The sequence below is a fragment of the Taudactylus pleione genome, unplaced genomic scaffold (genome assembly GCF_031769625.1).
Source record: "Taudactylus pleione unplaced genomic scaffold, aTauple2 ptg001091l, whole genome shotgun sequence".
Classification (NCBI taxonomy): domain Eukaryota; kingdom Metazoa; phylum Chordata; class Amphibia; order Anura; family Myobatrachidae; genus Taudactylus; species Taudactylus pleione.
The window spans coordinates 3,260,965-3,284,909 of record NW_028285492.1 but is presented as its reverse complement, the minus strand read 5'-3'; the positions used below and the strand labels follow the sequence as shown (position 1 = coordinate 3,284,909).

Below are 23,945 nucleotides of genomic sequence, written 5' to 3'. Positions count from 1 at the left end.
AGAACACTCTCCAGGAGGTAGATGTATATGTGTCAAAGTCAACAATCAAGAGAAGACTTCACCAGAGTGAATATAGAGGGTTCACCACAAGATGCAAACCATTGGTGAGCCACAAAAACAGGAAGACCAGATTAAAGTTTGCCAAATAAAATCTAAAAAAGCCATTACAGTTCTGGAACAACATCCTATGGACAGATGAGACAAAGATCAACTTGTACCAGAGTGATGGGAAGAGAAGAGAAGGAAAGGAACTGCTCATGATCCAAAACATACCACCTCATCAGTGAAGCATGTTGGTGGTAGTGTCATGGCGTGGGCATGTATGGCTGCCAATAGAACTGGTTCCCTTGTACTTATTGATGATGTGACTGCTGACAAAAGGAGCAGAATGAATTCTGAAGTGTTTCGGGCAATATTATATGCTCATATTCAGTCAAATGCTTCAGAACTCATTGGATGGCGCTTCACAGTGCAGTTGGACAATGACCTGAAGCATACTGCAAAAGCAACCAAAGAGTTTTTTAAGGCTAAAAAGTGGAATGTTATGCAATGGCCAAGTCAATCCCCTGACCTGAATCCGATTGAGCATGCATTTCACTTGATGAAGACAAAACTGAAGGGAAATTGCCCCAAGAACAAGCAGGAACTGAAGACATTTGCAGTAGAGGCCTGGCAGAGCATCACCAGGGATGAAACCCAGCGTCTGGTGATGTCTATGCATTCCAGACTTCAGGCTGTAGTTGCCTGCAAAGGATTTGCAACAAAGTATTAAAGAGTGAAAGTTAGATTTAGGATTGTTTAGTATGTCCCATTACTTTTGGCCCCTTAAAAAGTGGGAGGCACATATAGAAACCGTTGTAATTCTTACACCGTTCACCTGATTTGGATGTAATTACCCTCAAATTAAATCTGAAAGTCTGCAGTTAAATCACATCTTGTTTGTTTCATTTCAAAGCCATTGTGGTGGTGAATAGAGGCCAAAATATGAAAATTCTATCAATGTCCCTTTATTTATGGACCTGACTGTATACAGGAGATGTCTCTCTCTCTATATATATATTCTCCATATATATATAGGTTATTGTTGTTGTCCTGAGGGAGGGAATACAATCCCCGAAACGTTGACTATCAGTACATACCCTGATGTAGGGTTCACTGAGTTCCAAGCCTCCTGCTGTGTGTATGTATATGTATATATATATATATATATATATATATATATACACAGGTTGAGTCTCCCATATCCAAATATTCCGAATTACGGAATATTCCGAAATACGGAATATTTTTAGCATAACTGACATATTGAAACCTTTGTTTTTTGATGGTTCAATGTACACAAACTTTGTTTAAGGCACAAAATTATTAAAACTATTGTATACAATTGATTTCAGGCTCTGTGTAAAAGGTGTATATGAAACATAAATTAATTTCATGTATGTACACAAACTTTCTTTGAGCCACAAAATTATTGAAAATATTGTATAAAATTACCTGCAGGCTGTGTGTATGAAGTGTATATAATACATAAATGCATTCTGTGTGTATATTGGGGTCCCATTCCCAAGATATTTCATTATGATATGCAAATATTCCAAAATACGGAATATTCCGTTATCCAAAATACCCCTGGTCCCAAGCATTTTGGATATGGGAGACTCAACCTGTTAATATATATATATATATATATATATATATATATATATATATATATATACACACAGATTGCATCTCACATATCCAAATATTCCGAAATACGGAATATTTTTAGCAAGACGGAGATAGTGACACCTTTGCTTTCTGATGGTTCAATTTTGTTTAAGGCACAAAATGATTACATATATTGTATAATAAAATTACCTTCAGTGTATAAGGTGTATATGAAGCATAAATTAATTTCATGCACATATGTGTCCATATACATCTAGCCTCCTTGCGTGCTAAAAAGCCCTTCTAGCCGCACAATGCCGTGGCGTGACTCGGTAGCGCCAAGCGTCTTTTTTTGCGACTTTTTACCTTCAAATGCGTCTTATTTGCATAATGATGTGAATGGTTAGCACAAGCATCTTCTGATGATTAAAATGATATGCAGCATGTCTATATTCTGTGTGCGTCTGTAGGTGGTCCCACGTTATGTGTGGCGCGACTTGTAGTGCACGGAGGCTGGATGTATGTGGACACATCTGTATGTACACAAACTATATTTGAGCCACAAAACGATTGAAAATATTGTATAAAATGACCTGAAGGCTTTGTGTATAAGGTGTATATAACACATAAATGCATCCTGTGTTTATATTTGGGTCCCATTCCCAAGGTATTTCACTATGGTATGCACATATTCCAAATACGGAATAATCCGATATCCAAAATACCCCTGGTCCCAAGCAATTTGGACATGAGAGACTCAACCTGTATATATATATATATATATATATATATATATAGTAATTGGACACTGACAGCAAAAAGATCAACAAGATTTTATTGGTGTCAGTACTTTGTACTGTGTAGGGCCACCACGTGCAGTGATTACTGCAGACACCCTTCTTGACAAACTGCCCACAAGTTGCAGGACAGCAGCAGGCGGTAAGCTTGGCCATTCCGCCTTAAGTACAGTGACCAACTGTGACACCGAAGAAGGTCGAGTCGGCCTAGAACGCACCCGTCCCTCAAATTCATCCCAGAGGTTCTCAATGGGGTTAAGATCAGGACTGTGAGCTAGACAGTACATACGGGTCACCGAATTTTCTGTATACCAGTCCAGCGTCGCCCTGGAAACATGACAGGTGGCAGTGTCGTCCTGATAAAATCATTTGTTGTTTCCGTAGAACTGCAAGTGCATGGGCCTCCCTACCAAGTGTTCTTGTCGAAACCACCACATTAAAGGCCATTTAGACCTTGTGTGCAATAGTATGCATGGTATGCATTTCTCCTGCGAGGGGGTGTCCAATCACTTTTATCTACATGATGTATATATATATATATATATATATGTATATATATATTATATACATACATACACACAAGAAATAAAATGTATGATATGTAAAAAGTGGATTACGTGAAGTGTACTGTAGAAGACAATAACCTGGACGTTGGTCATGCAGGACAGAAGAGGAGACAGTAATAGTGAGGGAAGCGGTAATATATCAGGACTCTAGTGCTGCCCTACACAGAACATGATGCTAATTACTGGCAATACTGCAGAGCTTTGATCAAATCATGACAAAATCCCCTTTGTCTTATATGCTGCACACACATAAATTTGCAGTATATTATTGTTAACGCCGATAGCAAAAGTTTTTCTGTTTTGCATACATATATGGCATTAATATTGCCATGCTGCTGGTACCATGTATGATATGGGTAAAACCGAGCGCGGGCATATTTCTTTTCTGTTTTGTTTCAAAATTTTGCCTTGTGCTATCATGGCAGCTTTCAATTAAGGCTATAAAAAGCCTAGTTGGGTGTGGCTAACAGCCAGCCCTGTATAGATGCGTCCCTCTGTATCTAGGAGGTGAGTACATTTAACTGCAATGTAATGATGTGCTAGGCATATATGCTAGTGTTAGGGACCTGCAGAAAAATGGGGTCCCTTGATGCTGGGCTGCAGGCTTAAATGCTTTGATCAAATCATGACAAAATCCCCTTTGTTTTATTTGCTGCACACACATAAATTTGCAGTATATTACACGCTGCAATTATCGGGACGATCCGCCCGATATCGGCGGATCGCCGCGATAATTGTAGCGTGTGTGCGGGCGACCGAGGGTTAAATATTGCTCGGTCGGGCATGCTGGATTGTCCAGCATGCCCGTCCGATGCGATATTTACCCGGGAAACTGTCGGCCGCATTGGGCAGTGTATGCCCAGCGCAGCCGACAGACAGACATTTCCTGTGTTCCTTCCTACGGAAGGAACAGGGAAATGTCTCCTCCCCCGGGGGCGGAGCGCGGATGTCGGGCTATACACTGTGAGATTTCTCTCACAGTGTATGCCGGCGACATCAGCGGCTGGCAGGCTGCCAGATAAAATGTCTGTCGGTCTGACAGACATTTTATCTGGCAGTGTATGCCCAGCATTAGCGCCAATAGCAAAAGTTTTTCTGTTTAATAACCTGGATGTTGGTCATGCAGGACAGAGGAAGAGACAGTAATAGTGAGGGAAGCGGTAATATATCAGGACTCTAGTGCTGCCCTACACAGAACATGATGCTAATTACTGGCAATACTGCAGAGGAACAATGTGGTTTTGGCCAGAGTGCAATAAAGAGAGTGAAGTGTGAAAGGTAACCCGCAGGCAGTGCTCAGTGATCTCACCGTACGGGGCCAAATTTAGGAGAATATTTCCGTTTTGTCCCAATGTATCTGTAATGGGGGTTGTGATATGCGCACACAATACCAACATCGGTGCCAGGAAACAATACTGGACATTTATTTTATAAGCTGGGAATGTTTTACACCAGGACCTAACACAACGTCACGTTACCTTCATTTACTACCAAGCGCCATTTCAGGCTGCAGGCAGCAGGGACGGCAGATTAAATAAATACATGTATGCTGGTCTTGCCTTTCTGTCCTCTATTGCAGTGTCTTTAAAAGCATAAAAGGGCACATAAAATACTAATAAAATACTAATAAGAAAAAACACATAACAACGCTATAAATAAACGTAGAAACAAAAGACACAACGCAGCAACGCGTCTTTACCTGAATCTTTTTATGGTTAGAACACACACACAAAAAATAAAACACCTTAAAAACAAGTCTGAGGCCCAAGTCACACATACTGTGCAAAAGGAGACTGTTCCACAATGCTCTCTAATACAGATTTCCCCTAGAGGTATGGCTTTGTAGTAACGCACAATCTTCCGCTGGAGGTCACAAATTCCAGCTAGTACAACGCATTTCACTGATTAATGAGATCTATCTCTGCTGACGCTAACCCACAACTTGTGCAGAAACATAATACCTGCTTATGGAAAGTTTGCATTATGTAACTTAACTTAATATTCACCATCCATACCCCTGCTCAGCCTGTAACATAAACTGTGGACCATCCGGCCATATGAACAGGATGATAGCGCATCTGATATTTGTTGTTAAGACCTTGCTGTTTACATCAGTTCAGCTCTTATTTATGTTATATAATGAGAAGACATTAATTTACAGTGATTCACGATGCAAAGAACACAAGCTGAGCTGTATGTATATAAGTCAGGGATATTAGTGAGGTTATGGGAAGTGAATGCTTACATGTGTGTAACTAGAGATCTCATTGTGGTTGCAGACATAGCTCGTGGTCATACTTTATCCATCATTACATATAGTTATGTGACCTTCAGCACATAAATCTGCTGTGCTGTATGAATGGCTTGCTAATCTCGCCTCTAGCTAATGGTGAGCTACAGCGCCCCCTCATGGGCGGAATAGTAAGATCATTGTTACAGTGCAATTAGAGTGTTAGAGGCAGGGGTTGCCATCCTTGGCTTACGGTAGTTGACATATACATTAAAAGTTCATTATAAATGTCCTAAAGTTCGATATTAGTAAAAAATTGGCCTTCTCAGCACTCATGCTGAGTCTGTACCTGCTATTTTGTTTACATAGACGTTGTATCACAGTGTAATCGTGTTTATTCCCTGTATGTACAGTTATTTGTACATAAACCTGTACATACAGTACATACACACACATAGAACTAGCATGAATAGGGTGATCCTTCACCTTTCATTCCCCAGCTGGAATCATCCTCCAAATGGTACTGACCGAAGTTGGCCGCCTGGAGAAAAATAAAATTATGTTAGTATTAAAACGGATATCTGATTTCATTGTTAGTCTGATGTCATTGTGATCAGCAACTTGCTAACCAGACCCCATGCACAGGCCGGAACCTTTATTAATTTACATTTTTGATTGTTAAGGGATTTATGGATACATATGGTATGTTGTAGCTATCTCATCTAGTTTCTATGATGGTGCTAGAAGGACTGCTGGCTGACATCCCCGTTCAGTAAAGTTACCATTATTTCCCTTCTCCTCCTCATGCTGCCATTATCTTGTCCACAGTTTTTCCGTCAGTCTTATTGATATTTTCACTCACAATAAAATATCCTAACATACGTCCTAGTGGTAAGGGATGTGTGTGACACCATTGGGGCAGGGCATAAGGTCGGACAGGTCTGGGTAAAAACTTTACATAAAAAGTAAAAGTTTGATTTGTTACAGCATGTTGTCTTTGTGTGATAAATATCCATGTGTCTACTGTGGGTTACTGACCCATTTTACATGTGATGTTTATGCTGCGATCACCGCGTACATGTGCTCCACTAAGGAAGAGCTGAGGGGGTGATTCAGTAAGGATCGCAATTGCAAAGCTGCACGCAGGCTATAGATATATGATGTATGCATGCAGGCTATAGATATATGATGTATGCACGCAGGCTATAGATATATGATGTATGCACGCAGGCAGCTTTGCAATTGCGTCCTTGCTATTATGCAAATGCAGTAGGAGGTGTATGACACCCCCTGTATGACACCCCTGCTGCATTTGCGATCCTCAGCTTACTCAGGCTGGCCGACAAGTCCCTGGCCTTGCCACTCTCGGAAAACGGGGAGGACACGCCGCCATTTCCAGGAACGCCGGCCAACCCCGCCCCCGCACTGCCCCTTAAACTCGCAGAAGTGGGTATTGCATATGCGCAGATTCCCAATAATTGGGAATCTGCGAACAGCAGTGCACGTTGAATCAGCCCCAGAGTGTGGACCCCTTGGCCAGCAGCTCCTATGCACACCCCACCCATTATAGATGCACCAGTGTCACACACTCATGTTGATTACTTGAAATATGCAAAGAATTGGTATATATAAATATATATATATATATATATATATAGACACGATGTTACTCCTATGGGTGGTATAGCAACCCCCAGGGGAGGAAAACAAAACACAGGAGGCACTCCCTTGTAGAAAAATAGAAAAAATGTGTATACTTATAACATGATGCAAAGGCGGTACAGCAATATATCAACGTTTCAAGGGCCGCAGACCTTTTCGTCAGGACTGTACATCTAATAACTTAAGTTACTAGATGTACAGTCCTGACGAAAAGGTCTGCGGACCTTGAAACGTTGATATATTGCTGTACCGCCTTTGCATCATGTTATAAGTATACACATTTTTTCTATTTTTCTACAAGGGAGTGCCTCCTGTGTTTTGTTTTCCTCCCCTGGGGGTTGCTATACCGCCCATAGGAGTAACATCGTGTCTATAGCTTTCATTTAGGACGGCACCCCGCACTTTGCAGCTTTTACTGAGTGCCGAACTTTTGCAGTTTATATGTATATATATATATATATATATATATATATATAAAGATGCTCTAATTATCTGGGCAGTGCTAAAATTCAGATATGTAATTATAACTACAATTACTCACTCGATTTAGTCCATTTTTTCCATATCCAGGAAGTGATGCGGACTTGGAGTAAGGCAGCCCTACGTAACAGAACACAACAACGTATATTATATATTTAATTCAGGACGGGAAGGTAAGCATCTACATGAAAACCACTGTGGCATATCAGGTATATGTTATAGGGGTCTATTTACTAAGCAGTGTTAGGAGACAGAGTGAAAAGTGATAAGGTGCCAGCCAATCAGCTCCCAACTGTCATTTTTCAAACACAGCCTGTGAGATGACAGTTAGGAGCTGATTGGCTGGCACCTTATCACTTTTCACTCTGTCTCTTAACACTGCTTAGTAAATAGACCCCTTTGTCGCTTTATAGGAACATGAGGGGACTCACCTGAGTAAGAACAATCTCCTGGGTTCCTCTGAGAGGAATCTCTGTAGGTTCCAGAGCTTAGGCAGAGGGAACGCGAGTCTGTGTCTGGAGAGTTATTCTGGACATCCATCTCCCCTTTGAGAATCAGCCAGTTAGTTTTAACCTAAGCAGAGGATGAATATAAGTAAATTAAAATAAGATCTTATTGGGAATAAGAACTGCAAGGTTACCATGACAACTGTCTGTCCCTATAGGCTGCCCACTATAAAACTAACAATTGTACAGTAATACATGATTAATGCTACCTGCTCATTCTTTACAGCAATACAAACCATTTAACTACGGTATGTGGCAAAAATATTCCCCATTCGGCTTGGGGTTTTTGTGAAAGGAATTCTCCAGCGCGATCATCCTAACAACAATTTCCAATGAACAATCTAGTCCCTAATATAAACCTGGCTCAGGGCTTCATCTGTTCAATCATGGCAGCAGCAGTGTGTCGTGAGGTCTCAACCGGAAATATCAGGCAGGGGGTCCAGCTCTGAGTGTCCGGTGTTTATAACCAGTATAACGATTTTAATTGGTCAAAATATAGCGGTATTACCCTTTATATCTAAAGATTGAGCCCTGTTTAAATACTACAAGTATATTGGGAATGAAGAATTATTATTTTTCTTCTAAGTAAACCTAAATACATAAGTAAATAAGTGTAAATAAAAAGTGAACTGAACAAAAATTGCTGGTCTGAAAAAAAAAAAACTAAGCTAAACATATGGCTAATATTTTTTTTAAAAGAAATAAGTACAAATTATCATTGTTTTGCCTATTTTACAGCTTTTAAATGTAATTGTTTATGGGTGTGCTGCACCAAAATAACAGCAAATTCTCTGCCTTATTGTACATTTATTTCTTGTTAATCTGTCATATCAGGGTTCCCGCGTGACTCGGATCTCAAAACGATCCGAGGCAAAACGTATAAATAATTAATCTTGTGACACTGTAAGTGGTAGCGCAGTCTAATATTCAACTTTTCAATTGTGAATAAATGATTAGTCTACACACCGAGTACAAGACCACAACAAAGTGCTAAATAACATGCATTATATTCATTAAAACATAATGACATTACTGTAAGTGGCAGCGCAGTGTTATTCTTATTCATAAATAATTAATCTTGTGACACTGTAAATTGTAGCGCAGTGTGTTATTCTTATTCATAAATAATCTTGTGACACTGTAAGTGGCAGCACAGTGTGTTATTCTTTTCTTATTCATAAAAAATCTTGTGGCACTGTTGGTCATTGATACCGCAGTGTAATATTTTAAATTGGTACAAATTGACGTGTGTGCTGTACCCCACTTCGTTCTCCGTATCAACATACATGAACGATTAGTTGAGACTTGAGAGGAGAGCAGGAACCACATACTAGTGCTGGAGCTGCTGCCAGTGCCACCAGTCATGACGATACGAGTCCATCTACATCATCTGCTAAAGCCGATGCCCAAGGGCATACAGGGCTTAAGTCAGGGCATCTAAAATCAAGAATCAATCTTTTACAGTGGTAAAGAAGAAAACATCAAAGGGAAAGTTAGCTGCAGAAAGACATAAAATTGGCAATATGCCAGTTTCACCACATGAAGTGGCAAGGAAAGGCTAAGGCCTTGGCATTTATTTATGACTGGTGGTTCTTCCTCTTATGATGATGTAAGCACAAGTAAACATGCTGACATAGAAATCGAGGATGCTTCTGTGGAAGTGCACCAGGATGAGCAGGATATTTGTGTAGCTGACGCCAATAAGGATGTTGTTGATGAGGATGTTGTTTGTGTAAATTAGGCACCAGTGGATGAAACAGTTGTTGCCCATGATAAGGAAAAGCCCATTGTCATGCCTGGGCACAAGACAAAAAAACAAAAATGTTGCGTTGACTCATCTGCATCACCAGTGTTTTTTTTGGGGGGAAAGTTTAGTTTTTTCTCAGCAGATGCACTTGCTGGAGTAACTGAAGGAAAAGCCACCACTGCAATACGTGCCACTTGAGCTGACAACAGCTCTTTGCATCTCTTCAGATCAGTGTCCGTTGGGAAAAAGACACAATATCTTCATCCCTTCTGGGATGAAAATCCACTACCAGCAGCAGCAGGCATAGCGCTTAAGGATTCTCAAGAAAGACACAACATAAGGCTTTAACCTTAAATCTTGCATTTGCTCTGTTCGGCTTGTCCACATATCTGTAGTGGACAATGTGTACAATGGCATTCTGGAGGCCATCAATTAAGTTTTTTTTAATGTCCCTGTACAGGTTGAGAAATGCTTTTCTAGTGAAGTGGAATCTTTGCAAATTATTGTTTAACAGTCAATTGTTTTTGAAAGCACTACTAGTAGTCTTCCTGGTCCCATTCTGGGATGAAAATCTACTCCCAGCAGCAGCAGACACACCACTCAAGGATTCTTCTGGGGCAAGGACTGATGTGAATGAGTAAAATATTTTTGGAAATGTCTCCACTCCTCCCTTATAAATTTGCTTTGAAATAAAAAAATGAAATGAAATTTACTACCAATCAACCCTTCCTGTCCCTGCCTTCAACTACATACATACTCCACCTCCCTCAGGCCTCTTGAATAATGAAAAAAAATTGTTTCCTGATGTGCCATGTTGGAAGTTGAACTGCCACGTGTTTGTGCCGACCACTGCTGCCAGTTAGCTTAGTCAGCCAGCTAGCTTGGTGCAAATTTTGGGCCTAAACTGGATGAAAACAATATTGTGAGCTGTGAGGTGGTCAAAATTGGCTGGAAACGAGTGGAAATTAATGTTATTGAGGTTAATAATACTGTAGGAACAAAAAAAATAAAAAATTATGTGATTTTAGCAGATTTGATAATTTTTTAAAAAAGAAATACAGATCCAAAACCAAAACACGCAAGGGGCGGTTTTGGCAAAACCAAATCCTGATCCAAAACACAAGGAGATACAGATCCAATACCAAAACATGGGGGTCAGCGCACATCCCTAATACTTACCTACTCTCCCAGCAGTTGCCCCCCGCCCGCGACCCAGGAAGAGTGTCTGTGAAGTGGGCAGGATGGGGAGATAACTGCTGGGAATCATGACTCCATATGGAGGGACGGGGCAGAATGTTGTGAAAGTGTCGTTTGGCCCCGCTCTCTCCTTGCGGTGCATGGCAGTTGCCATGATGGGGCGGGACCTAATGACATTGGAGTCTGGCCCTGCCCCCCGATGTGCCCAGCTACATCTCCTCTCTGGGCTTCTCCCGGAGAGAAATATTAAAAAGTCGGCGAATATGATTACATGACTGATAACACCCAGCACTTAAATGAGAACCAATGTAACAAAAGGAAACATTACAGGCCTGATTTAGAGGTGGACGCACGGCTGAAGTTGGACATGATGGAGCGATTTTCTTGTTGCCATGCTTGCGTCTAAGTCACGATTTGACACGCACGCACGGAGAAGTGTATTGGAAATGTAGCTGGTGTTTCTGGGCGGTGGCTTAGCGCACGCATAGTGATGTATCGTCATATGGGCGTGCTTGTGTGCACAGACACGCGACCGCTCTCATACTCAGACCGAGAAAGTGCACCTCTACAACTTTACCTTCCTGCTTTCTGGATCTAAGTTGAGTTCCTCTCCCACAGACCTCCGTGATGCTGAAACAGATAGAAAGTTGTAATCAGTACATAGAAAGGAACATTACATAATGATTTCTCTATAGGATCAGCAATCTCCTTCCCCGGGTCCTGCAGAAATAGGTGCAAATATAAAACTTGGTTAGTAGCCGACAGATCAGAATACAAACACTATCGGATATTGAGTCTTTGGGATAACATTACTTGTCTGCTTGCAGCAATAGGGATATTGGTTCAGCAATAACCTGCCTGTTTATAAGCAGATATGAGTTCATTACATATTAGTAGAATATGGGAAGCCGAGTTATGTATTTAATATAAAGCACAAACAAAGAGGGATGATGAGTATTGGTGCCAGAAAATCAATTGCTGTTACATGTTCAGCAGAATTAGTTCACCAACTGACATGCCAGGACCCGGCCAGGCTTCAGCTACCGCAGCCTGGCCAAAGGAGCAACCATGTAAGGAGTACAGAAAATTAAATACCCCTTCTTAATAGAGTAAGAGGCGTCATCTATGTTTACCTAACAAAACAATCCTATACTATATGCTGCAAATATTTCTTTACTCAACAGGGAAAATGCAGTACTGTAAAATGCAAAGCTCCTTCCTAGTCTTACCATATAACTTCCTAGTCTTACCATATAACTTCCTAGTCTTACCATATAACTTCTAGTCTTACCATATAACTTCCTAGTCTTACCATATAACTTCTAGTCTTACCATATAACTTCTAGTCTTACCATATAACTTCCTAGTCTTACCATATAACTTCTAGTCTTACCATATAACTTCCTAGTCTTACCATATAACTTCCTAGTCTTACCATATAACTTCCTAGTCTTACCATATAACTTCTAGTCTTACCATATAACTTCCTAGTCTTACCATATAACTTCCTAGTCTTACCATATAACTTCCTAGTCTTACCATATAACTTCCTAGTCTTACCATATAACTTCCTAGTCTTACCATATAACTTCCTAGTCTTACCATATAACTTCTAGTCTTACCATATAACTTCCTAGTCTTACCATATAACTTCCTAGTCTTACCATATAACTTCTAGTCTTACCATATAACTTCCTAGTCTTACCATATAACTTCTAGTCTTACCATATAACTTCCTAGTCTTACCATATAACTTCCTAGTCTTACCATATAACTTCTAGTCTTACCATATAACTTCCTAGTCTTACCATATAACTTCCTAGTCTTACCATATAACTTCCTAGTCTTACCATATAACTTCTAGTCTTACCATATAACTTCCTAGTCTTACCATATAACTTCCTAGTCTTACCATATAACTTCCTAGTCTTACCATATAACTTCCTAGTCTTACCATATAACTTCCTAGTCTTACCATATAACACTTGAGCCTTACACACAGAGGGGTTGTCTGTACACTGTAAATCAGGATATCAGAACTGAATATAGGAGACAGCATAGAAACCAACCAGATTCCGGCTTCTAGTCCTTTGTCCTTGTGTAGAAGAAGTCAAGGTCGTGTACGTGCATCATCCGCATATATTAGAAGACTGACATGGAAATGCAGATACTGTAGGTGACTCTAACTATGGGATGACACAGAGTGTGACTCTAGCATTGCTCTCAGGTACTGCACGCAGGCTGGTGATTCATAACTAGCTGGTTGTTCTACACTTAGGGATAACTAGAAGCAGCTTCATCTGGCAAACTCCCACACTCATCAGCATCGCTGTCATAAAGAACAAAGCGGCTTTAATATTCTCCATAACGGGACAAGAACTATCCTGCGATACCGTCATTTGTAAACTTTAAATATACAATTCTACTTTGGTAATGAGGCATCTTACAGGAACCACTAACATGACGTTATAACTTGGATAAGTAATGTCACCATGTTTGCTGGACAAATGAATGAAGTGCTGTATGGGGCAGCCTCATCTGGTCTTCTGATTCACAATTCAATATTACATACGCACCATAGTGGGTAGGTGTCCTCATAAACTGGCCAAATTGTTATGTCAAGCAGGAAACTCTGTTCTAAAACCCTTATTTATTTATTTTTTCAGTACTTTAAGAAATGAATTGCACCAGGTAAATGTTTGGGAACTAATACTATTATTATTGTCCCTTTGACAAAAGCCAAAATGCTTAACCCTATAACACCAAATGTATCATATTTGATACATGAGTTTCTGTGACTATGAATTCAGTGCACAGTAACCTTAAGTTTTACATCTGAAAGATTGGTTTGCAGCAGCATAGGTAACAGGAATACTATATACAGACTCTCCGTATCAGGCACAGGGTCATTACTAGTAATATTACTTAAAACTGCAATGCTTTGATTTGCTATTTGAGATTTTTGACGCATAAAAGCAAGCTGTTGGCCTACAAGCTACAGCATGAAAATATACTGTGTTGTTTATTATGGAGGGCAGGGGAAGGCATTTTGTTACACTTTACTTTTTAAAATGTATTTCACAGCTACATTTGCTAATTATTTCACATTAACATTACTATATCAGTGTTGGGCAATAAGCAGCACTGGGGAACCATGCCACCCTTAGAGCAATCACATGCATCACTCCTTATAGGCTCCAGTCTAGGGCCCAGTGGTAGGTGGTACTGCTGGCAGGGCTCACACAAATATCATGATCCTGTAAATTAAGAACTCAGGATTTATGTACTGCTAATGGAATGGTTGTTAATGGATTTTTTTTTCCCACATGAAGTCAGAAGCTCCCAGTACTTTCTTTAGCACCAGCCAATCAAAAGCGACCAGTCTGGGAAAGTCACTTGTGATTGGCTAGCACTAAAGGAGAGTCCAATGGATGCCCTGCTTAATCATTTAGGAGTAGACAGCAGCCATTTTGTATTTGGATTTCTCATTTGATTTTCTATTTCTATTTAATTTGGTTTTCTTCCCACCATATGAACTACAATAGATCAAGGGAGAAGAATAAGAGATTTTATTTCCCATTGGACTATGATGGCTCAAGAATAGAGAAATTGGAAAATACATTTTTACAATGAACCAAGAATGAAGATTTTTTTTTTTTTCTTTTAATACTTAATAAAGTGGTAAAAAAGGGTTAGGAGTCTTTTATTCAATGAAAGTTAATTTCTTTTTTGTCCCAGCGTATTTATTGCTACTATATTGGTATAATGGAGTTTTTTATTCATCATATATATATATATATATATATATATATAAACACACACACAACTACATAAGGCATTTTATAAATAACTGAGCCATCAGAAGGGACATTGCTGCCAGCTGCTGTGAATCCACTTCGACCATGGAGGCAACAGTCACAGACACAAAGCTGGGGAAATATGTAATCATTACATAACCTGTATTTCATTCTCTCAATTACTAATGAAAATATGTTATTGTTCCAAAAAATAAAGGTGAAAGCATATTTTGATTTCTATTCCCTAGACTTGAATAATAATAATAATAATAATAATAATAATAATAATAATAATAATAATAATAATAACAACACAAAAAAAACCTTAATATAACGGTATTATTATATAAATCATTGCCACGTTTCAAACATACAAATGTGACATATATAAAATAAAGTTTATATTACTGAGTAGCCACACCATGCAAGCTTCTTAGTTATACGTGCAACCTAGATTAGCAACTCCACTAAAATAATGAAAAATAAAAGGCTAGCAAAAAAAATATCCATTAATTGAATAAAGGTAAAAAAGAAAAAGAATTAGGTGTAATTATAAAGAAAACTTATGGCAGATGCAGAAGATTGCCATCTTGACTCATTTTCTCCAGTCACGGCTCTGCTTTTCCCGCCTTTTCATTATTGCAATAACCTGGGCTGAATTAACTGAGTTTTGCAGCGGGTGATAGGGGGCTCATTTTTAGCAACATTATTTGCTGTGGAGAAAGACGAGCAATCCCTTTAGACTGTAAGCTCTCACGAGCAGGGCTCTCTTTCCTAATGTGCTTTCCTTTCCCTCACTTATACCATTCATCTTCTCCTCACTGCCTACAATGGCCTTATGTCCTTGGGTAATGCCACCCCACTGCTCATTTGGGCACTATGGGGGTCATTCAGACCCACTCGCGAGCGGCAGTACGCTCGCAAGTGAGTCGATGGTCCCCACTGCGCATGCGCACGATGGAGGGAGCTCCGTCGTGCGCATGCGCGAGACCCGGCGAGCGAAGGACTTTCCATCGCTCCGGGTCTCGCACCAAGGGGGCGTGTTGTCGATGTTGATTGACAGCACGCCCCCTTTGGTGGGCGTGCCTGCCAGACGGAGGCGTTCCTATGGGAACGCCTACCGTCTGAAGCCGGCCCCACTGACATCACTAGTGATGACAGTGGGAGTGATTTTGGCTCTGATAGAGCCAAAATCACTCCTGGCCTTGCAGTTGAGATACCCGACCACAGGGTTTCACTCGCAAGTCCGATGGTCGCGATGGTCAAGACCATCGCGACCATCTTGTTGGACGCTCGTATATACTGTGGGTGGTGACCCACAGCTATACGAGCGTCCAGGAGGATGCTCCATTTTAATGGAGGTGGGCCCTGATTCAGAGCGAGCGCTCTGGTCAGAGCGTCCGGCTCTGAATCAGGGCCTATGACTGGTGATGCAGCAATGATTATCTGTAGGTGCACTTTGTCCAAGTAAAAAAAAAGTTTCAATCACACAAAATGTGGCATGCTCTATATAAAAAATTCAGTCCCGACAACCACTCACTCTTGTGAATATGTGAAGCCTTAAATGAGGTTAAACCAAGTAGTAATTTATGAGAAAACGTTTATTTGAAGGGAAGTGAGGACTGATGGGAGGTTGGTCTTTGACAATAACGGAGAGATTTAACAAACCTTCAAAAGAGGACAAGTGGAGGTGTTGGCCATAGCAACAAGTCAGCATGTGGCTATCATTTTATTGAATGTACTAGAGAAATGGATCTGGTTAGCTCCTATGGGCCAATGGTTTCCGGATATAAGATCTACGGTGTCTAGATAGACAGTCAATAATTTGACACCAGGTTGTCGACAAGCAATAGGTCGACAGGGTCGAAAGGTCAACTGGGTCAAATGGCCAACAGTTAAAAGGTTGACATGGTCAAATGGTCGACTTGGTCAAAAGGTCGACACACAAATGGTTAACACAGAAAAGGTCAACACATAGTTTTCCAAGATTTTTAGGTTTGAGGGTAAGGTTTGGACAGGGTTTAGGGTTAGGCACTTGGCAGAGGGTTAGGGACTAGGGGGAGGGTAAGGCACCAGGGGGAAAGTTAGGCACCAGGGGGAGGGTTAAGCACTATGGGGGAAGGTAAGGCACCAGGGGGAGGGTAAGGCACTAGGGGGAGGGTAAGGCACTAGAGGGAAGGTTAGGGTTGATCTATGGAATGGGACGGTTATGGTTAGGCACCAGGGTTAGGAACTAGGAGGAGTGTTAGGTACCAGTGGGAGGGTTAGGCACCAGGGAGAAGGTTAGGCATTAGGGGGAGGGTTAGGCACCAGTGGGAGGGTTAGGCATTAGGGGGAGGGTTAGGCATTAGGGGGACGGTTAGGCACCAGTGGGAGGATTAGGCATTAGGGGGAGGGTTAGGCACCAGTGGGAGGGTTAGGCATTAGGGGGAGGGTTAGAGGATTATGTTTAAAATAACAAAAAAGCCAAGGTGGCGACCATTTTGCATGTTGCCCTTTGACCATGTCGACCTTTTAACTGTTGACCATTTGACCCTGTCGACATTTTGACCATGCCGAGCTATCGCCTGTCGACCATCTGGTGTCGACCTATTGATTGTCTGTCTATACACTTTTATACCACACCCATGGCGAACACCTCCACTTATTCTATCTAGAAGGTTTGATAAATCACCTTTATAGACTTCACATTTCCCACCTCCCCACAAATCTAGGTGCACGGAGGTGTCTCCCGGGAGGGAGCGGAGAATAGGGAATTTAGGCAAGCAGAGAGTCACAGCCTGAGAACTGTGCAGTGGAAGGAACACAGGGGTTGATTCAGACCCGGAATGCTAAGCAAATTCCGTGATCGCACTGTCTGGTGTAAGGACGCCCTCTATGTCTTAGAGAGCGACGGCAGAGTGAGCGTATGCCGGTATAAAGACGCCCACTTTACTTTCTTAACACACGTCATCTCCAGAAAGTGTATCAGAACCATCGCGAGCCATTGGAGCTGCACGCAGCGCTTGAGGTAGACCCTACCCCACCACAAATACTGCGATCACTGCAGGCTGACGTGTACAATGACGCTTCCATGCTAATTATGCACACCCATAAAACTCAGTTTTGACGCCCAGACACACCTGCGTTCGCAGCACCACTCCCCCGTTCACAAGCACCTTCCTCTGTTACCACCCACAAACGCCCCATTCTGTCACTCAAAGTAGCACTCAGTCTTTGTGTTAAAAGCACAGGATTCCCGATCTCAATGGCTGGTTCGCGAACGCGCACTGCGATGCATATGCATGCGCAGACGGGTGACAATCGCCCATAGGCTTAGCGTCCGGGTCTGAATCGACCCCACAGTCCCTAACAGCACAGAGTATGGATGTGAGGCTCTGCATGGGGTGACAGATGCAGGAAGATTGTGATATTACAGTAGATTAACCTTTATGTGGGGAAAAAAATTATATATGCAATTTGTTTTTCCACTGTTCAAAAATGTGTCCCTCTGTTGGAATCGGTATGAAATGCCGATGGACGGGAGGCCGGTTGTCAGTACAATGACAGCGGCATCCCGAAGGTTCAAATCCCGACAGGGGAATGGTGAGTACTGTTCTCTTGTTCTATTTACCCCCTAACCCTCCTTTCCTGTACCGTAATACTAATCCTCCCTACTCCGCACTCTAACCCCCCCGGTAATTGCCTAAACCTAACCCTCCCCCTTAGTGCCTAACTCTAAAGCCCCCAGGAGATGCCTGAACCTAACCTAACCCCCCCCTCCCGCAGCCTAACACTAACACCCCCCCGGGTGCCTAATCCTAAATCTTCCCCCCCGCGGCTGATACTCACCTTTCCCCGGTGTCTTTACGATCGGGATGCCATCTGCCGGGATCCCAAAGTCGGCATCCCGAGTCATGCCAGGATTTCAGCGCTGGTGTTGTCTGCGTTCGGTATTCCAAAGCCGGGGTTCCGGCAGATGGCATCCCGCTTGTCAGGATGCTAACCGAATCCCCCTCTGTCCTGCTATAGAACGTTACTGTACCTGATATGTTATGTGTAAGTTGGAGTACAGAATTCTAATCGCCATAGGCAGAAAGGCATCCTCCACAATCTAAACTTTATCTGAAATAAGTTCAGCGAGTTCCTAAAACTTGTTGGTTGTATGTTTTTTTTTTTTTTTATAAATTCTGAAAACGTCATAATAATTAAAATATAATTAGAGGTCATTTGTGGGTGTGTGCACTATTTTATAGAAAGACCAAGTTATTGCAGTAAAAAAAAAAGTTCAGAAAGCAGAACACACAGTGAAATTGAACCAGGCCGGTAGGGTGTTGTTTTATGCTTGTCATAAGCTTGCTTTAAACTACAACAAACTCCCTTTTTGTATCCATCCAATGTAGCCATCCAACAGCAAAACACGGATCATATAATTCTATTATTAAATCTATATTCCAAAAATGCATTAAGTTAGAAATGTATTACAGGAATTCTAAATAAGATTTAAGCAAATTTAGACTAAGTTTGTACCAGCAGAGGGCAGCAAAATATTTTCAATTCATCATAATATTGATTTCCAATGCAAACTCTAACTGGTTTTCTTGGAAATAAGGGCCTGATTCAGAGCCGTTCGCTATTTGCGGTCGTTCGTTTAAAAACAAGGGGTGGCTATTCAAATGAACCGTACGCACATTGCAGTCTGTTCACACCTCTAAGTCTGAACGAGCGAGCAAAACATACGCTCGTTTATTTGTTAAAAACGCCCCCTGGCCGCTCGCACCATACGTCATGTCCGCTATTTATTAGATTAATCGAGTACATCGACCAGTGTATGAACTGCTCGCTATTCTTGTGGTTGGTGTTTGCTACCACAAATTTGCGAGCAGTTCTGGCTCTAAAATAACCAAGTGACGTGGTCACTGACGCTGCTGTTTTAAATATACACACCCATAAAACGCCCGTTTTGACCTTTAAGCACGCCTGCGTTCGGATCTCCACTCCCCATTTTCAAGCACCTTCCCCTGTTACCACCCACATACGCCTCATTCTGTCACTCAAAATAGCAGGCACTCGCTATATAGCGTACAAACGATTTTCGGCCGCACTGACTGGTTCGCGCATGCGTACTAAAAACCGTACGCATGCGCAGATGTGCAAACATCGCTCGGAACGAGCGTACTGCCGCTAACGAGCGGCTCTGAATGAGGGCCTAAGTTCTTATGAGGGAGCCAGTTTAGATCAATATACAAAACTGGTATATTCATTATTAATGTATTCCTGCAGCTGCAGGCTGTCATTATTAACTAAATTGATCATTCGGAAATCTAAAACCAGCATAACCAATGTGACGTGTAATTTTCCTTGATATGCTAATAGGGTTTATTTGTTTTGTACATTTAGAAACAAATCAAGGTTTTCTACTAACATTTTTTTTTTTTTAAATGGAGCAATTGCAGGAAATTCGCTGATCTGAGGAAGCAATTACATTTTATTATCAAGGTTTTGGGGCAAAGTATAGTGGTCTGTGGACCTGATTCAGAGCCGCTCGCGAGCGCACAGAGCGGCTTGATATTTCCCCACTGCGCATGCGCTGCGTCTGGCGTGCGCATGCGAGAGCCCCGTCCAGTGACTGAAGCTCAGTTGCTACGGGGCTCACTACAAGACGGGGCGGCTGTCGATGGTGAGTGACAGCTCTCCCCGTTTTGTAGGCGGGTAGGGGGGGGTGGCTGCACAAACGCAGGCGTTCCCTTAGGAACTCCTGGCGTTTGTGGGAGGCCATACTGACATCACTACTGATGTCAGTAGTGGACTTCCTTCTCTATTAGAGCAGGAAGTCCACTCAGGCCTGCGGTAGCCGAGACCCTACCTAGGGTCTCGTCGTAAGGCCGATGGTCGCGATTATCGCGACGGCCTCCTGGCCGCTCGCACAAGCTGTGGGAGGTCTCCCACAGATTTGCAAGCGGCGAGAGAAAGAAAAAAACACGCCCACAGATCATGCGAGCTGCCTGCGGCAGCGAGCGACTCTGAATGAGAGCCTATGTACTAAGCCCTGGAGGAGAGATAAAGCGGACGGAGATAAAGTACCAACCAATCAGCTAATAACTGTCATTTTTCAAACACAGTTTGTAAAGTGACAGTTAGGAGCTGATTGGCTGGTACTTTATCTCCATCCACTTTCTCTCTCTCCAAGGCTTAGTACATAGATCCCATAGTTTTAAAGATTGTCAGAGTTCATTAAGTAAATCTGCAATCTCTGTATTGAAAGCCAAGCACAACTTTTAGTTACATGGATAACTATCACTCCCTGCCTACAGGCTGTGCTTAGTCATCATGGGCCTGATTCAGAGATGGGTGCTAATGCGATCGCAGCTGCGATTTTGTATGCAACGCAGCAGCGAAACTATGCTAATGTCTGCAAAGACCACCCGAGCATAAGGACGCCCACTGCTCTCTTACCTGCATGCGACGACGCATACCTGCATAAATATCGGTAACATCGCCGCACATTGGTGGCCATTTTGGTCTTGGGGGCGCTTTAGACACGCAGCGCTGCGCGTGCACTCAGTGGCTAATTTATGCACGCCCATGTAACGGCATTTAAATGGACAGACATGCCTGCCTTTCTCAGGCCACCACCTCCGGACACCACCCCCTAACCCTGACAACCTGTCACTCACTCTGCGATATATTCCTAGGTGCGTCCATGATCGCAGTGCTGCTTATAAGCATGCGCGATGGCAAACAATCGCTCGATTGCGTGCGTAATGGCCTTTGCGCCCGTCTCTGCATCAGGGCCTATGTCCGTGACACGGCGTCCTCTTCATCCACAATGCAAACTGCCATGAATATTTCTATTGTAATATTGTACACGATAAACTGTGATACGGTCACTTTCATGATTGGTAAAACCATAGAGAATATTAAGTTAGACATCTAGAGAAACATCATCATTTACTCAATGAATTCTATGGTCCATTGAGTTGCAATAAAGTCCACATGCGCCTGGTGAGGCAGGTCAATGGATTTCACGTTCTATACAGTAAGGGCATGCAGACGCAATTTACCCACACCCCTTGGACATGCGGATGGTTTTGATTTAAAGATAATTTAAGCATGTTAGTCTGCCTGTTCTGTCACCCACTTATATGATGTCTTTCACTCAGGGCAACACTCCGACCTATAATAAGTCAATTACTTACAAATCGTCAGAAAGCAGTATAGCTCGCCCACACAAGCAGAACACTGGTGTATACCATATATGGTGTATACATCATTTTATTGTAGTTACAATGACCCATGTATTTCATTGCTGTCTATATAGAAAACATAAACAGCACAGCATAGGAATCTAATGGGGTCCGTACATTAGCAATCAGAAAAAAAATTATACTGCGTTTTTTACCTGATTTCACGATTCTCCAATCCTCCAACCTGCGTCCATACATTACAGATCGTTTTCCCTGATTTTCAGCTCTTATTCAGCAAATAACAGATCTGCCAATCATGAAAGGCTCATCATTTTACTAGTAATGGTTGGCAAATCGTTACCATTCACAAGCAATACTGTATATAATCCAACATGTTGGACAACCTGATTTACAGATTTCTAACACTTTTTGGTCGGAATCGGCAATCAGTGAACACCATAAATTGCTGATTTTTTTTTACACAATCACCTGAAAAACGGGGAATTGCCACAATTGATTGCTGATGTTTGGGCCCCATAAAGATCCCTCGCCAGCAGTATACTTGTGTGCATTCCAATTAGAACACTACTTGCATATTCCACCCATATGGAGGTAAGTGCCCATAAAAACAAGCCATTTGCTTTTAAAGTTTCATTTTCATTAGATGAAAAGATAATCACAGCTTGGCAGCCATTGGCAACCTCTCTCTTATGGAAAACACACCCTGAGGTCACATAATTTTACCACATAAAAAACTTCAATTAACAAATTTGAAAGTTTGAAATCACTCTTGTTACGGTGTAATGACTGAGATTAGGGGAAGACTTATTAAAGCTTCACGAAAAAAGAAACATGGAGGTGATGCCCATAGCAACCAATCAGACTGTAGCTATCTTTTATTTTTTCAATTTCAACTGAACTAGATAAAAGACAGATACAATCTGATTGGCTCGTTTTTAGATATACCCCTAGATGTATTGGCTTGCCTTTGTTTGACTGGTGGTTGTCACAATGGTCATCAGAGCTGATAATATATAAACATTTATACTAAATACTAATATTGAAAACTTCAGTTGTTTTGTAAAATTGGTCATTTTTGTGGAGTGCACCAGGTGTCATGGAAGGCTGTGGTGAACACGGTGGATGACTGATTAATAAATGACAGTAATATGAATTAGTCATCATGCGAAAGTAAAAAAGTTGCGGCAAGCAGAAAGCAGACTGTACCATGCTGTCTGTAGATAGGGGGTTTCCTATAGATGTTATCTTTAACTCCAGTGTCTACAGAAGAGAAAGGGAAAGAATAAAAGAATGAGAAAATACAGCCTGCAAATAATGTTTTATTTTTTTCAACAGCGCAAAAGAAAGAGTGAGATCTATTGTAGGCTACACCTCATACTAAAGTATAACCCCCTCACCGGCATACAGAGGAGGAAGCCATTTTGTGGGCCTAACCCCATGGTTCCTAGCAGATCAATAGGCTGCATTCTCCTTAAGGTGCTACAGTCACAAAATGGCTGCCTGCACTGTACGTAGGTGCGTATAGACTATAGCAACCTATATAAATGTTAGTACATGAAGCAAGCACGAGAAGTCAGAATAGAAAAGAAAAAAAGTCTTTAAAGGAAGACAGGTAAAGACGTTTTAATATGTTGGGTAGTATTAAATATAATCAAACTACAACCGATTGAATAATAAATACATTATATTGTGTGTATGCTCATTGTTTTCACGTTTTTGCATTTAGTATAGTTACTGTACCTTAAACGCTTCACATTGTTGTAACAGCAGTAGAGATGTTGCTCCATAACAACGCAATGCATATAACATAAACTGCTACTTATTAGCTTAAATATATTTAATTACCAACATATTAAAGAGATTTTGATAATAGTTTAGCTTTAAATTGGCAAAATTGCACAGGAAGTTTTAAATCAATTATAGGCCGAATTCAATTAAAGGCGAAAAGTCCAGTTTGGTGAAAAGCGCAATAATTTTGCCTCATTCGCCTGTGTGGACGCAATGTTTTCTCCAAGCGCGTCCGCGCTTTTCATCCTATTCAATTCCAAAAAACGTGAAAACGCGGATAGGCGAATGTAGTGAATAGTGAAACTAGCGAAAAGGACAGCATATTTTGGGGAAATCAG

The 23,945-nt window shown here is 41.5% G+C and overlaps 1 protein-coding gene across 12 annotated transcripts in view; it reads right to left on the bottom strand.

The window, feature by feature from the left end:
- The window catches only part of ABLIM2 (actin binding LIM protein family member 2), a 238,804-nt gene that overhangs the window by 12,416 nt on the left and 202,443 nt on the right, over positions 1-23,945 (bottom strand). For 9 of the 12 annotated variants that reach the window (XM_088461731.1, XM_088461737.1, XM_088461729.1 and 6 more), the window contains 5 exons: positions 23,026-23,079; positions 11,413-11,465; positions 7,817-7,958; positions 7,447-7,505; positions 5,730-5,784 (listed from right to left, as the gene is read on the bottom strand). In XM_088461731.1, coding sequence (XP_088317857.1) covers positions 5,730-5,784; positions 7,447-7,505; positions 7,817-7,958; positions 11,413-11,465; positions 23,026-23,079 — 363 coding nt within the window. The remainder of the gene's footprint in view (positions 1-5,729; positions 5,785-7,446; positions 7,506-7,816; positions 7,959-11,412; positions 11,466-23,025; positions 23,080-23,945) is intronic. The other 3 variants (XM_088461733.1, XM_088461738.1, XM_088461739.1) reach the window with 1 other exon arrangement.